At 43.7% G+C, this 16799-nt stretch overlaps 1 protein-coding gene across 1 annotated transcript in view; it reads right to left on the bottom strand.

Annotated features, from left to right (window-relative positions):
* Positions 1-4846: 4846 nt before the first annotated feature.
* The window catches only part of PARD3B (par-3 family cell polarity regulator beta), a 679914-nt gene continuing 667961 nt past the window's right edge, over positions 4847-16799 (bottom strand). The window contains exon 23 of the mRNA XM_084818423.1: positions 4847-6484. Coding sequence (XP_084674549.1) covers positions 6124-6484 — 361 coding nt within the window. The 3' untranslated portion in view covers positions 4847-6123. The remainder of the gene's footprint in view (positions 6485-16799) is intronic.

Genomic DNA, 16799 nt, shown 5'->3' with positions numbered 1-16799 from the left:
AAAATAAAACCATTCAACATTTATATGGCGATATATAACAAACAAAAAAGATCAAACTTTATGTTGTGGTACCAAATGATCGCTCAAATTTCTTCCCTCCCCAAATAAATTTTACAAACTTTTAAACAATAAAATACACACAAATATATTTTTATTTTGTTCTTAAAGCTAAACGAGTATAGAAAAGGGCAGCAATGTGCAGAGCAACTCCCATTATAATTTAACTGCTGAAGTCAGTGGATTTACACTAGAAATAATCTGAAGTGGATGGCTTGTGAACTGAGGGATTTAAAAAAGTTCTGGCTTATGCACTGCGAAGCAAACAGCTCTCGAGTAAGTGCACAGATGGTTGGAATATTCTTGAAAAGTTATATTCAAGGGTCTGATCTGGGAAGGTAATACATGCGTCTTAGTTCCCATAAGGGAAATGGAGTTTACCCGAGAGCGCATAATAGAATATCGGGGGGGGGGGGGGAGAGAGAGAGAGAGAGAGAAAGAAAGGATTTGAGCTCTGTGCAAAAATTAGGCAGCATGTGAAGCTGTTTCTGGTTAAGGGCATTTGTTTGAATGTGGCACTCCTGAATACGATCTGGAAAGTTGACTTCCCAGTTCCCCTCCCTTGCCTTAAACTGCTCAGAGAGCCACCCTTTCAGTTGCTGTGATCCATGCTAATGCTCGTCCCCACCATGGGCTAAGATCAATAGGTGGCTCAGGGAACTACTGGTGTCCATACTAAATCTTTAGTTGCTCAACTGTTAACACGGACAATCCACTTTTTTAGAAGCTGCAGCAAGAGTTTGATCCAAAATATACTGATGTTTCCAGTAAGTTTAGTGGGCTTCCAGCCAGGCCTCTGTTCCAAATGCAATACTTAAGCCAGCCCAGCCCTTGGGGAATAAGTGTACAAGGCCAGATCTGGGTTCTTGACTGCTCTGGTATGAATCCAGAGGTAGTTCTTCCCTTGTACACCCTTACAATTTCAGCCCCCCACCCCACTATGAGCAGATCTTTCAGTCCCCTTTACTTTGGCGTGTCCCACTTCAAACAGCCAGTCTTTGAAGAAAGCACATCAAGATTGACTAGCAAACGGCAGCGTGCTCCTTAGTCTTTTTTAGGTTAAGTTGGAAACAGAGTGTGGTTAGATACAGATGGCCCCTGTGCTATGCCTGATGACTGGTAAAATTCTCTCTACCTCTGGACAGGAAAATACAAACTAGTCAAATGTACATTCTTAAGGTTCTGTGCTTTCTGCTTTACTAGATAAAGTTTTACCCAAAAGCAGAAAGGGCCTGTAGTAGAAGGGATCAACTTGCCTGGATAGACGTCCCATCTCTTCATAGGGTGGGCCAATGCTGTGAATATATTCAACTAGGGTCACCTAGTGGTTGGGTTCGGATGATCAGCAGTGGAAAAGAAACAATTGTGGCTTCTTTCCCCTATGCATGTGACTGCGATTTGCATAATTAGCTGTGATGCAGCACAGATTGCTGTGTTGTCTGAACCTGGCACGGTATGCATGGCTTCTTACCCACGCCACAACCCATGGTTTGTAGTAGAGGTTGTGCCATGGGTAAGAAGCCACCCTCACCACACACAACACAAGACACTGGGTTCAGATGACATGGCAACCAGCTCTGCATTGTGGGTAATTCTGCAAATCATGGTCATGCATACAGAGGAAGAAGCCACAATGGCTTCTTTCACCCTTGCAATCGTCTGAATGCAGCCATTGATTCCCATCCCTAACACTGTTGTGAACATGCAACAGAGTCTACTCACAGGGGCAGAGCAAAATCATGCAGAACCAAATTCGTTTTTGGGGTGGCTCCCACCGGATTGGCACATTTTTACAGAAGCGGAGTGCAAGGCATTTCAGAATATAATTTTTCCGATCCATAATATTCCCAAACATATGGGCACAGGGGGTAAAAGAGCAAGTTGATTTCTTAACAGCTCATATGGATTTCTTGTTGTTTCAAGTGATATATTTTCATCCATCAGCTATAGCACCTTGTGATACATGTGTTTGCTACACATTTGTCTGCAATATGGTGCTGAGATAGTTTGTTTTACATAATTGCAGAGAAGCAGGCTATATATATATATATATACACAGACATACACACACACACTTACCTCTAGGAGTCCATTAAAACAGCTTTTCCCCCAGTCAGAATCATGGCACTTTGGACTGATGAGGAAAGCAGACAGTTCCTTGAGCTCCTTCTCCCCCCAAATAGGTCAAGAGTTTTTGTTCCCTTCACAGCTACCAGTAGGGTATAAAGCATCTATATTGCACTACATCTATTTTTTTTACCTAAAAGGGGAAAAAGTCTCCTACCGATCTAAAAGCTTTAATAAGCCATTGGCTGAGATTAACAGTTGAGAAGGTCTCCTTTGACCTGTCTTGCCCTACCAAATGGAGCCACTGCAGTCAATGGGAGTTTTAGAGGGGTGTTTCAGGTTACATGGAAACAACAGAACATGAGCTTCAAAGCCCATAAATAACCCAGACAGGCTCTTTCCATCCAATTTGGATTTATCCCTTGCTCCTGAAATGCTGTCAGTTATCTTTGTAAACGGGAATGAAACTGCACAAGAAAGGGCCGGGAGGCAGTGATTTATAAGGCAGGAGCTTATCTTCCAAAGCTCCTCTTAATTGTGATCAGGCTAGATAAAGCCACCGTCATCAACATTAGTTTCTTCTACTGAAGGATCCCAATGTATCATAGGTTATGTTTATACAAAAGCAAAGTGCATTACTAAAATTCATCTCACTTCTAGTGGCCTTTCTGCACCTATTGTTTGGCTGCCAGATCTTTGTTCACCTGAGGATCCTTCGGCATATATGGTTTATTTTGCAGGAACCGAAGGCTATAAGGTCAGAAGCGCATGTGCCACACCCCAAGGGGAAAGTGAATGTGTTTTTATTTCGGAAGGGCTTCTCCAACACCAATTCTGCTTCACATCCAAAACTGAGGTAATCTCAATGGATTCTTCGCCTGCATACACCCAAGACAAATGTCCACATCTGTGCTGTTCTCAGAAGAGTTCAAGAGTCAAGGCATAAAGTGAAGTAGAGTTTCAACACAGGGAACTTCCCCAGAGGCTGGGTGAGATGACTGGGATCAGTTCTGGATTGACATAAAGGCAGCTTGGTTGGGACCATCCTGCGATCTAGCTCACCTAGAAAAGTCAAGCACTGGCAGCTCAAAGTGGAAAAGAACTGACTTTTCAATAACTTCCACTGTTAGGAGTAAGCTATAAATTACCTAAACACCTGACATAGTCTGCAGCTCTACAGAAGGCGGAAAGCAGAAAACACTCTTATGTTTCTTCATAAAGTGCTGTATATATCACAAGAAATAGCTGTGTCCCCCTGTTAAGGAACCTTAAATCAGGCTGGAAACATGAAAGCCAAGTCTAATACAAAAATAAGGCCTTGCCTGACTGGATCATGTTTGGGTGGAAAGTCACTATATACCAGTGATTACAATATGCCACTGTTTTCCTTCCTTGCTGTAGTAGCTTACCTCATTCTGGACACTCTACAAGATATAAGAATGGAGTAAGCAACTCACCATTCATTCTTCAATAAGCCTGCAGAATGTTAACTGACATGATTACATGAGAGTGAAGGGGAAAATCAGCTGTCCACTTAAAAGTGGAAACAACAAGATTTAAGGTAATTTACATAAATACTTGTTGAAGGAAACGTTGACATGAACTCACAATTGCCCACAATTCATCCCTGGTTGGTCACTCATTCACAGCCACTTGAAATGAAATTTATCCACTGGAAATAGAAATTGGCCTTTACATGATGGTATCTCTATTTTACCGTGCAAGGGTGCATTTTTAGGAACAAGTAATCACAGAATAAGTAGATGGAAAAGTCACTTCTTGGTGACATCTCCCTGTTAGAATTAATCATAGAAACATACTTGGCATTTCTCATCACTCAGTCCTGTTTAGAGATGTACATGACATTCAGTTCTAGAGAAGGATATGACATACAACTTTGGATTCAAAACCCACTAATCATTACTCAGGGACTTTTGAATCTGAGGCTGTGAGTTTTGTTGAAATTCAATTACTTATCTGAATATGAATGCTCTGGACAACAATGTTGGGCCTATAGATTCCATACCAACCCGTTGAATCTTTCATGGGCACTGGAGGAGCTGACACTTAGAAATGCAGCAACGCAAATGCGCATGCCGTGATAGATTCACTATGCGCCAAGTCTCTTGAGGCCACCCGGTATAATGAAGCCATTTCAGAAAGGGTAAATGATAAATGGCTGTGCCTGGTAGATGACCCCTCCCGTGCGATATATAATAATTATGAGATGACCTGTGTAATGAATCCTGTTAATTTGCTGCATACCAAACGAAAACCAACAGATCATCTAATACATTTCTGTGGCCAGGCTGAAGGTCTTTCCCCCAAAAGGAAAAGGACTAAAGCATAGGCTTGAAAATGCATCCAAAGTCAGAGTCTGAGAAACTAAAAAGACATGCTGGAGCTGTTCAACATTCCTGAAATAAGTTTCAGAAGCCTCAGTAAACTGGGTGGTAAATAAAATCTACAGAGCATCAGTGACCCCCCCTCCGCCATACTTCACAACAACCTGTAAGTGCTACCATCTTCTCCCCTCCCAGCTTGCAACCCTAAGCTCTCTTCTACACATGTAGATCACAGCAACACCAGGAACCTCAGCCTTCTCTCCTCTGCCCTCGTTGTTTGCAAACAATTGAAAGTTATTTAAAAACTCTTCATCCTGTATCCCCTATCCTCGGGTGTTTTTTCTCTCATCAGTTAACCATCTTTTCTTTTCTTGTTTAAGTAGATGACTCCCCCGCCCCCATGGCTGCTGCCCCACAAAATTCCTGCCATGCAACCGGGCATCATTTGTCATTTTCGCATTCTGCTAGCCCTTCCAGAGGCTGATTTTTCCATTCTGGGATCTGCAGAAGACCTTTCACAAATGACACTGCACAAACAAAACAACGTCTCCCCCCCCCCCCCCCGAGACACACACCACCAGCTGAATGGGATATCCAAGTGTTTACAGGCTTACAAACTTGGTCAGCAACTAGTTTTCTGGGAAGGCTAGTTTGAGGAGAAGGTGGCAGGCTAGGTTCCTGTTATTGCTTGCCAAAAGTGGGCTGCTGGTGAGTCATATTCCACAGCCATACAACCTTCTTTTCTCTGGGCTGGTAACTGTGGAGACCAAATCATGTTCTTCAAGGGCCAGGTTTGGTATTTCATGATCCAGTTGTTACTGGCCCTTGACAAACAATTATTAACTGATATGTGGGAGGCACTTCTGACATTACCAGTAAGGAGCCAGCTCTCTTCAAACACAAACAGGCCCCCAAATGGACTAAAACTCTGCACCATCAGGAAATCAGAGGTAAGACACTGAGCCCTTGTATATCTCTTCCCAGGAGCCCTCACAGTGCACACATGTGTGTGAGAGATCTTGGCACAGGACCAATTAAAAAAACAAAATAAAATGGAACGTTCCCAGAGGCAATTAAAAAGATGACTGAGAAGAGTAAAATGAGAGAAAAATTCAATATTCTCAATACGATGACAACAAAAACAAGGTCACGCCATGAATGGATCGCATCTCCCAACACAGTGAAGCCCTCTGTAAACTTGCCAGGGCACACTGGAAATTACCCCAGGTTGGCCAGTCAGAGGAGGTCTTAGTAAGGAAGAGCCTGCTATACTGAGTGCACACACAGTGGCACTGGTAGAATACCTTTTCTGAAACCATTTCCAAAATAGATTCCTGCAATATGGGTGTTTCGTATGTACCTGTGTAGTTGCAAATAGCCCTGAGTGGCACTTTGTCGTGTGCTTAGAAATTCTGCCTATGCATCATCTTTTGTGTTCAAGCAACCTTTAAAAAAACCCACAACTCTCTGATACATTGATAGCTAAAAGTCATGTACCGCCTTGTATGAGCTGGCAATATGTTTAGGAACATATCCTGGGTGCAGATTGGCCAGAGTTAAGGGACGTCTTCCCTGGGGTGGACAAACTCAGTAGGACCAGCTGTAAGATGATGTCAGTCCTCTTGTAAGGTATCAACAAGCGTTCTGCTTTAAGTTATACAGCTGCAGTCATGGGGTCCTTCTGCCTAGGATCTCGATGCCTATATTGGTATTGATCAGGACTGGTTCGACGATGGCCTGTTCTGCCCATGTCATTATACGGCAGAACTCTGTGGCCCTGAGGTGGTGATGGTGGCACATCTTGGCGGAGGGGTCCTTTGTGCTGGGCTACTGGTTGCTGCGGGTAATACTGAGGATACCATAACTCTGTTGTCCTTGGGCCATCTTGTGGATGCATGTAGCTCCCTTTGGAGGGATGAACTGCAGGCTGACCTCCTTGATAGTAAGGAAGATCTCTCTCTTTGTATGTTACCCGTAGCCCTTTTAAATACTCCATTGGTTCTACAGGTCCATGCCTGGGAGGGGAAATAAAAGGGAGAAAAAAGCTGTAAATTGAAAGCCTAGCATCACTTTCACTTAAAGTTCTCAATTTCTTTGGAACAAGAAATGCCACCCTCTCTAGCAACCGGCCCATGTGACGTCAAAGCAGAATAAAGACTTCCCTCAGTTGCATGCTGCTAGATTGGTAACACACAGAGGATGTGGGTACAAAGGTCCAGCACACATTGCAGCTTCTTTACAAAGAGGCACCACTGGAACCCTCCAGCTCACAATGCCAGCTACTCGGGAGCCATTTGCAATAACGGAAAACAAAGACCCTTTCAGCGAGGTGCGCTTGACTGTGTCTTATCTAGCCTGAGGATAAACAGATGAGTTCCGTCTCCATCCCAGCAAGCCCCACAAGGCTCGTGTACACCAACAGTCACACGTCAAAGCTGTTTTGCCAGGGTTTTTTTGTCTCAAACATGTCAGTCCATAAAACTCTCTAAGCCCCACAGTTGGAAAGCCTCGAACTCCCAGAAGAAAACATTAAGGGATATGAGGATATAGTATCCATGTTTAGTGGGCTGGCTGCCAATAACATTTTGTGTGTGTGTGTGTGTGGGGAGCACACGCACTCTACACACACGTATGTGAACAGGAGAGCCTGAATCTTTAGAGCCAGCTCTGTAACTTGTCTGCATCAATAAGGATTTGACAAGGTCTCGTGTATGTGAAAAGCAACATGTGCGACCACGTAATGTCAGGGGGCCTGATTATGGAGTCATTTCTGTAGTTTTCTCTGTCTTAATTCCAGGATTTACATTAATGAGGGATTCTCCTTAATAAGGATAAAGCTGGGATAAGTGTTACACGGAATAAATAACAGTTATATGTAGATGTCAACACAGAAGCCACAAAAACTCAGTGTGATTAGGGGTCGTTCTCTTTGGACTTAAATATTCTTTAGAGAAAGAACGCTGACTGGCTCTGAAGAGAACTGCAACAGTTTTGTGATTCAAAAATAGATGCCGCAATTTCTATAGTGTTTTGGTGCAAGGTTTGTTCAGACCAGACATCATATTGCAATCCATCTTTTTATATTTTCCACACATATGTGCCTTCTGTCTTGGGCCTCAGTGTGTTTTTTTAAAGAAGCTTTATTCTTAATAAGTGCTGAATTTGTGCAATTACATTCCTTCTCCTCTCCCCCATAAATTTGATCCAACTTGCAAGCTAAATGGATGGAACCTTGGAAGACAGCCAGCTTTAGTTTCTGTGAAAAGAAATCTAGGTGCATGGCTGCTTAAATATAATAACACAAATTCACCACAAGCAAATAGGAGAAAGACTCTGATAATGAAAGAGGACAGGTAGGACGTTGGCCAGGAAGACCGTACAACATTTTCATTCAGAACAATTGTGGAAAAGCTTGTATCTTCTTAAATGTGGTATAAGATTAACACACACACAACCAGGAAGAAGAGCTCAAAAAGTGTCAGATCTCGATAGTTCCCACTCTTTCCATATCAGTGGCAGATTATCCAAAAAACAAAACAAGCCAACAAAACCACCACCACCCAGCTCTGGTTTTCTGGATCTTTAAAAGCATCTCTTAGGGTGCATCCAGATGCAGCCTTCACATTCTTGGTTTGGTGCTGTAGCATGCAGTTGAAAGCACATTAAATATCTCAGGGAAAGGCCACCAGGACACCCCTGCACTCATTGCGAGAACCCTGCAGCTCAAACCTATCTGTGCTATTCTGTGGTCCTTTGAGGCTCACGGGTAGCACCTGATGGCAGGAACTCCAGATAGGCTGGTACTCTCCTACTACAACAATAGGAGGATATTGTCTCACCAGGGAGCTAAAGCCAACTGAAGCCCTATGTAGGCTGACAAGACCCATAGTGTAGCCAGCTCCGCCCCTCCTGGAGGAGCTGACTGGACTGTTAAAGGGTCCTCACCTGATTTTGTAGCCTGGGACTTCTGGAGAGATGGAGGTTCTGCTAGGGACTCGTCCTCTGAGCCAGAATATGATGGCAGGCCTGTGTCCGCTGGATGGGAGGACTGTGAATAGGGCAGTAACCATCCTATCTCTGAGGGAGTAGCCTTTGCCTTGTACTCATCATAATTCTCTGCTGCACACTGAGGGCTGGGAGTCATGACACTATTTGAGTCGGCTTGTGAACTAGTGAGGAGCAGTGCAGGCTGCATATATTTAGAGACCATGGAAATCCAGAGTGCTGAACCCAGCCACCAGAGCTGTGGGAGTTCTCACATTCATTATTTCTATTTCTGTTTTGTTTTATTTCTATTTGCATTTATAGGCTGCTTTTCTGCCAGAAAGCCCCCAGTGTAGCATACAGCTATTTAAAATCATATCAGCAGCAAGTAAAAAAAGGAAAAAAAGCACAACAACAAGGATTTACCACAAAGCAACAACATAAATCACTAAAAGCAAAGCAAACTCCGCAGGCCTCAGAAAATTAAAAGATGTCCACCTGGTAAGAACATAAGCAGAGCCCTGCTGGATCAGACCAAAGGTACTCTCTTGTCCAGCATCCCGTTTCCCACAGTGGCCAACCAGATGCCTCCTGGGAAGCCCCCAAGCAAGACCTGAGAGAATCCCATTCATTTAACTTAACTGAAAAAGAGCTGTGCTTAACTTAGAAAGGGCACTTTTGCTTTTGATTTGTTAGAGAAGGTGTAACATAAAATTAAGAGCTCATATATGTGAGCAAGCACCACACACTCACTTGGATCCCATGGACATGACTCTTGTTCCTGGTGGCTTGCTTCTGTAAATGCTGCAGAGATTGCAATGAGAAAACTGAGGCCTTGGTCTGTCTCGAGAGTAGTGTTCTTGAATTGAAATGCAGAGTCTTCTTCATTAGGGGCTGACCCAGCAGGAGGGTTCACATGCCATGATAAGCCGGGGTTCGAAAGAAGCCTGGCTTATTTATGAGCAGCACGCTCATAAATGCTGCCTGGCCTTTCCTGCTGTGAGTGGGTGTGGCTAAACAACCACCGACCCATGGTTTGTTGCTGGATTATTTCTCTGACTTGTCAGGGGAGAGAACGGCTAGAGGCCTGGGTCTGCACGTCACGTTTGTTAACTGCTCCCACTTGCAGCAGGGGTGATCGGGCAGTGCGTGCAGACAAAATGGGCTTATCCCCAGTGGTATAAATATGACTGAAAGCGAGAGGTTAGCAAGGAATAAAAACATCTGGCAGGGCAAGAACAGCCTTGCAGTTTTGTACGATTCAGCTTGTTGGGTCTATCCAGCCTCGTAGCCTGCTGGTGTTAAGCACAGTTGGGGAGACTGATACCACCAGTCCCTGCCACTCTTCCTTTTGCAGCAGCAGCAGCAGCATCTTCCATTGGGAAAAAAGGCTGAAACTCCCACCTCCCAGCTCAGGTTTAGCCATCACTAAAGCAACAGCTTTTACTTGAGAGGTCTGAGGCTGGTCCCTTGACAGAGCCAGAGAGGCTGCAAATAACAACGGATGCATGTCACTGTGCCTTGGGGAGGGCAAAGTCTCAAAATAGTATCAATTGCTTAGAGCAGAGAAGAGTCTGCCTGGCACTCTGATCATCGGGGAAAACACATCATTCTATTATTTAACACCTCAGTGGTTTTATTCATAAGTTGTCAAGGAGGAATGAGATTGGCTCCTTTGCCAGCAAAGCAAATGCGCTCTTAGACCAAGATGAATCCTCCCTATTGTCTCTTAAGGAAGCCCTTGAGAAGGACTCTGTGAAGAAGCTCGGTCATCAAAGCATAGATCTGAGATGCAGAACCACCCGGCCTTCCTGGGATCTCAGCCTGCCCCTCCAAGATTCCCAGGTGGTCACACATTCTTCCCCTGTCCCCACCCCCTTTCCCCTGACCAACACTCGTTTCATGGTTTCATGGCTGTTGTGCAGTCCCATCCCATCCCTGTGCCCCCCAGTTCTAAAAGGTTGGAATGCCCTGGAGCTCTAAGCTAAAATATTGTGATACTCTGCCCCAGCTCTTTTACCTCTGGCGCTGCCCCTTTGCTTTTGGCTGAGCCATCCCTGGAATGTGAGCCCCAGAGCTTTTCCAAAATGGAATTCAGCCCTCGGGCTGAAAGAGGTTCAGCACCCCTGGCCTGGACTGAGAAGAATGGACATTTAGAGCTCTTCTAGATGATTATGACTGCAGCCATGATCAACGCCATGCCAGCAGTCGCTGACATTTTTTCACAACCACACAGAATGCCAAAGAAGCAAAGATGAGACTGAAAAACATTGGGGTGGAGCAGTGTTGGCTGAAGGATTATCTACCCATAACCATAAGCTCTATGGTTAGCCTTTCCTCCTGTCACTCTCCTGACAGCAAGCCAGTGCATGGGTAGTTCCCATGTAATATCCATGGTACAAAGATCAGGTAGTGATGCAGGAGTATCATCCACTGCTTCTTCTGGTAAAGGAAGATCTTTCCATCAGGGACTGAAAACCCCAACTAGCACTCATGGACTTAGCGTAAGCACCACTCAAAGCACTGGTACAGTGCCTGAAGGCCTACAATCCTAAACACAGAGTAAGCTCCAAGAGGGACTTAATGTTTTCTGAAGAAACAAGGATAGGATTGGGCTGTAAGAAGATTTTCCAAACAATGTATGCTAAATATTTCATTTAGTCAAGTGGAAATGTTATCTTTGTTAAATAATTTCAACATCACAATATTAAGATTTGTAAGTTTTTTTTTAATCAATTCATGAATGTGTTAAGAGCCCAAGATCCATAATAGACTAAAAAAAGTCTTTATGACGGTCATATGCTTGTTATTATGATTTACTTGATTGAGAATGAGCATTGTGGCTGTGCACTCCCACCTCTCCTTTGTCTCGTGCCTTAAAATACTTCTGGAATTTGTTAAACCACCATTTCCTTTTACATCTTAACCAGGAAATAGTGGTTTAATCTTGGAGTACAAACCAGAATACCAAACTGTTCATCAATCCTGGTTTGTAGTCTGAGATTATATCTCAGAAGTGTTGAAATGAGGTGTGAGAGAGAAGGGAAGAGGAAGTGTGTGGGCAAAATGATTTGTTACATCTGAACTGGCCCAAAGCTAGTTGGCCGATCTGGAGTATCACATTGTAGCACATCTTCATAATTTTGTATGTCAGTGTGGAACAGCTGTTAATGTTACTTTTCTTGTACATAAAACACAAACTTCCAATCATAAAAAACATCAAAAATATGCAAGGCACAATATGATTAGGGAATGTACTGGTTTTCTCCACTTTGTGTGTGTGATAGAAGGAGAGCAGTGTCAGGTCTGCTGCTGAAATGTAGGTTTTGTGGCTAGTAGCTGTCTCCACACATGTGACTCAGGAGTCCTTTTAGTATCTCTGAGGGTGGCTTCAGCCCCTTCAGCACTTTGTCTGGAGTTTCTCATGTAGAACCGGGAGGGCCTGTCTTTTATAAAGTTCTGTTTTTAAAGTGAAAAATCTCTGGGGAAAGCAAGGGTCCTGAAAGTCCAAGGCCTGGAATTCTTCCCCTCTCTCTTTCCACTTTAAACAGGAAACATTTGCACTAAGCAATTCCAGGGGGAGAGTGTAGGTTCATTTCAAGGCATATAATGCCTGTATGCTGCCTATGTTGGTGATTTACCCCATGGGCTTAAGTGAGTGCGGCAGGAAAAAGAAACGTGCACATCGCGTTTCATTCTATGCAAAATAATTCTCAATGAGGCTGGAGTGCAGGTTAGATGCTGGCACAGGCCACACACACACTATATGGATGAGATTTGGCTCTCACATAGATAGCAGAGGGCTAAAGTTAAAACTGCATTAAAAAGTGTTAGATCGGTCAACAACTTGGTTTTTTAAATTAAAGATCTATCTATCTATCTATCTATCTATCTATCTATCTATCTATCTATCTACCTATTGATCGATCTCTCTATCATCTCTCTCTCTGCTGAACAACAAGAGTAATTCATCATGAAGCTAACTGGTTTTTCTACTGGTTTCTAATGATACTCTCAATCAGAGGTCACCTAGATTGCTTATTGCACCAACGCCCCTTCTACCAAAAGTGGGGGCTGGGGGGGGGGACTGAGCACCAAGTCCCACTAGTCTTATCAGGTGAATGAGAAAAGACCAGGCAGCAGGATTAACTGTTCCTGTGGTTGCATATATCAAGCATAAAAATTGATCCTGTTTTTGATGGAATAGAGCAAGGATTATTTAAGCCTACTGAAGCTAGGAAGACTCCCAGAATGTACTTTGCAATTCTCCCCTTGTATGGCTGGATCAAAATCTTGAGGCCCTGGAGGTCCAGAATGACCTACTTGTTTTCATTCCTCCCTGGGATTATAAATAAACTAAAGTGTGCACTTGAGCTAATTTGAGGAGGAAGTGGATCTTTGTGGCCTGGAAGGTGCTGGATTGTCACTGTTGTTACAGACATGTTTTGTATGGGAAGATGACATTACAGGAAGTTTTAAGTTTGGCTGGCTTAGCACAGATAATGAAACATATTTCTTGTGGAATCCTTGAGAAAGCAGAAAACTCACAATCTGGGCAGTAGAAATAAGATTCTAGAGGACTCATTCCATGACTGAGTTGAATCCAGCCATACACACTACTGCCCATGGCTCGCCCAGAAAAAAGGTTTAAAAACAAAAATTTTATTTGCACCAATTCTGCACCACGGTTGTCCACAGTCTGTGACTGGTAAAAAGTATGCACACTTTAATTGTATAGCCTTCAGTAGACTCTGTGTAGAAAAAGTGAGGATGGAAGTTATCAAAATTAAAAATAAAGTTTTGCATATTATTTCTGCTTATCATGGGGAGAGACAAAGAGCACTGAAGTGTCACTCCCCACTTTCCTGAGAGGAACGCCCCCCCCCCTCATTCTCAGGATGTAAAACCCTGCACAGGCTGTGGAATCCTGGCAAGGCATATCCATCAACCTTCTCTGGTTGATGGATATGACCAAGCTGCATGGCTAGATTATGCAAGCAAAACTCCACGGAGAGAGAATTTCACCGCCTCCCCAATTTTTATTTTGAAATCACTTTTTCGTGCAGATTTGTGAGCATGGATGTTCAGCTATTGCTTCTAGCAATGCCATGAACAGCCACAGAAGCTGGAACAGGACCTATTCCCATTGCCCTGGGGCTGCAGAGCAGAAGCACGCTCTGCCCTAGGCCGGGGAACCTAGGGCCACCGAGAGGCAGCGTCCCCTGCCGCCCATGAAGAACATCAAGATAAGGCCTGGCCTCATCCACCAGCCAAAGGAGGAGGAGCTGTAGAAGGAGCTCTCTTCCCTCTCCATGCCAGAAAAGACACTCCGCTTCAATGGCACATTGCCCTGGGATTGCAGACCAAGGGGAAAGAGCCCTCCAGCCCCATCCACCGGCTAAAGGAATGAGAGCCACCCACAGCTATTCAAGCTAGAAGACAGCCAGAAAAGATCTGCATGGCCTGAACTAGATATAAATGCCTGCTTATAGCTCACCAGCTTGTTCTGGTCTTGAAAATCTGGTCTTCTTCCTCTCCCTTTTCACTCCACTCCACTCCACTCCACTCCCCTTCCCTTCTGTTTTGTTTTTAAACCTGACAGCAAGGCCTGTTTTGCTCATTTTTATTGATGTGAGCCGCTTTGAAAGACAATAATTGCCTGAAAAGCGGGGTAAAAATGCAGCAAGCAAGCAAGCAAATACATATATATTCATATTTGCAATTTCAACTGGTTTGCCGGCTCTCATCACATTGTATGTTTCCTTGCCCTTAGCACTGGAAGCCAACGATGTAGAGTGTTTGGGGGAAATGTACGTGACGTCAGGCTGTGGCGTGAGTGAAACTCCAACGCAATAAGGGAGAGAACTTGACAAGAGGATGTTGTTTTAAGCTGCAGGCCTAGGCTGAGTGTAACATGTAGCTTTGCCCTCTAGTATCAAACTGAAAAATACAAATCATGGGCCCTAGAAGCCAGAGTAAGTGTGGGGAGGGATTTACAGGCATTTTTCTTTCCTATGAAAGACCAATAAAGGGTGAAACTGCAGAAGTGTCAACATATTGTAATTCTGACCCAGCTCACCTTCACTTGACCTTACACAATGCCTAACTTGTTACTACTTTCCCTAAAAGCCCACTAAACAAACACACAAGGGCACACAGACTGCATATGTGTCTTGGTAACCCCTTTCCAAACAGAAGCAAAACAATGCCGCATTAATCTCTTTGCAGAAATGGTCACTTCTGAGGAGGCCCTAATGAATTTTTTTCCTCCCCTCTTCGTGTTTTTGTTGACTCCTGAACAGCTCAGAGTTCAGAAGCCTGGTTCATGCCTCCCCAGTGACCCATGGTTTAGAGGGTATGTCTGTCAGGCCAACAGTGAGGAGTAGAAAAATAATGACCCCTGGGACTCATCCAAGCGGACTGTTGCATGCCCAACCACTCAAGAAAGCATGTGGGGAACATTCCTCCGTAACAGGAAATGATGAGATGAGGTTTGCCTGACTCAGGCATGGAAAAGAACTGGACACAGGCCAAAGAGGATTTAGCTACCCAGAAGAACAGGTGAAAAACCAATGGGCTCTTCCACGTATATTGTTATATCCGCGTGTGTCACGGCTGGCAAGATAGCAGTTAATCCAGGCGGGGAAGGAATATTTTTTTTGTCTGAACAAGTTGAGATTGTGGAACAAGATGCCACGGGGTGCAATGAATAAGGTACCTGGAACTGCTGGCTTGAGGCTTCTGGTACTCTGCATTGTCCTGCCATAACAGAAACACTGTGCCTCACATACTCAATAGAGATGTGCAGGCAGCAGTTCCACAGATGCAGCTCCTTCCCCCAGCACTGTGATGAAATGGGGAAAGAATGATGTGCTACGAATACATCATTAATACATTACCATGACTGCCCATGTATTAAAAAGGGTGGCGACTGACTGTAATCTGGCCTAGAACTTGGAGATTATTTACATATGCAAAGGAGTGATTCTCTCCAATCCTGCAGCAATTTTTCCCATGGTGGTTGGATTTAATACTGTGCCTTGCAACATATGAATCCTACACTGACAGAAACACAAACTGCTCAATTAACTTTCTTTGTATGAAAGACCCGGGTGGGATGGGCATTAAATAACATGAAGTGAGACAAGAACAGGACAAGAATGTCCTGTCTGGAGCAGGAGGCCTTCCTCATTAGTTGTTTCAAAGTTCAACGTTTTTATGTTGTTTATATATATTGTCTGTGTGCTTTTATCTAAATGGATTTTAAACTTTTATATTGTATTGAACATTTTAACATCTGTAAACTGCTCAGGGAGCTTCGGCTATGGGGCAATATAGAAATGTAAATAACAACAACAACAACAACAACAACAATATGCTTAATGGAAAAGCCATAGGGCTGATTCACCCACTGTTTATTTCAATTAAGTGAAGTCACTAAGAGGTGACTGTGTGCGTGCGTGCGTGTGCGAATGACTGGTTTTGTGAATGCTTCAGAAAGTTTTGAGATCTTATTTGTTTATTTATTTACCTACATAATTTATATCCTGCACCTTCGACATAAATTTATGTTCTAGAGTGGGTAACAAAATAGTAAGACAAAAAAGGACAACATAATAGCAACGCATACGAACTATCACAAAAAACTGAAAGAGCAACAGTCCATTCAAACAAACAGTAACATCAAAACTACTCCAAGCAAAAATGCCAGTATTAGCATTCCTTAAAAGACTGGGGAAACAGGTGTGTGCTTGCCTGGCACCTAAAGGGAAGTCACAAGGGCTCCAGGTGGGCCTCCCTGAGGTGGGTCTTCTTGGCCATCATTTTCTCAAACAACATTTTAGAAACTTTAAGGGCACAATCCTATGCATGTTTAGATGGAAAAAGTCTCACAACTCCCAGCATTCCCCAGCCAGCATGACTGGGGAACTGCAGGACTTCTTTCTGTCTAAACATGCATAGGATTGTGCCCTAAGGCATTTTAAAAAAGCAATTAAACTGGTTCACTATGATCTTGATTCATGCTACAGCATTCACAACTAATGGGTTTTTAGCACATCCATTACCATGCTAAAAATGGTCATTTGAACTGGACCACTTCCCATGAATTTCAAGACCATCTAGTAAGAGCTTATAAAACTAAATCAAAGCAAAAGTGGCATAGGCACCAAAACCCATTTTCACTAATGTATTCATGCAAAAGGGCTAAAAAGAATATGAGCCATGCACAGCAAACAGCTAGTATTGTCCAGCAGAAAGAGCTTTGATCTTGGATCTGGGTGACCCTGGTTCAAACCCTACTTGGGTCATGGAGTAACCCTGGAGCCTCAGCATCAATCTCTCCCA

The sequence above is a fragment of the Heloderma suspectum genome, chromosome 1 (genome assembly GCF_057233095.1).
Source record: "Heloderma suspectum isolate Gila_16-S chromosome 1, 16-S_ref, whole genome shotgun sequence".
Classification (NCBI taxonomy): domain Eukaryota; kingdom Metazoa; phylum Chordata; class Lepidosauria; order Squamata; family Helodermatidae; genus Heloderma; species Heloderma suspectum.
The sequence above is the reverse complement of the archived record's forward strand: the minus strand, read 5'-3'. Positions and strand labels throughout refer to the sequence as shown.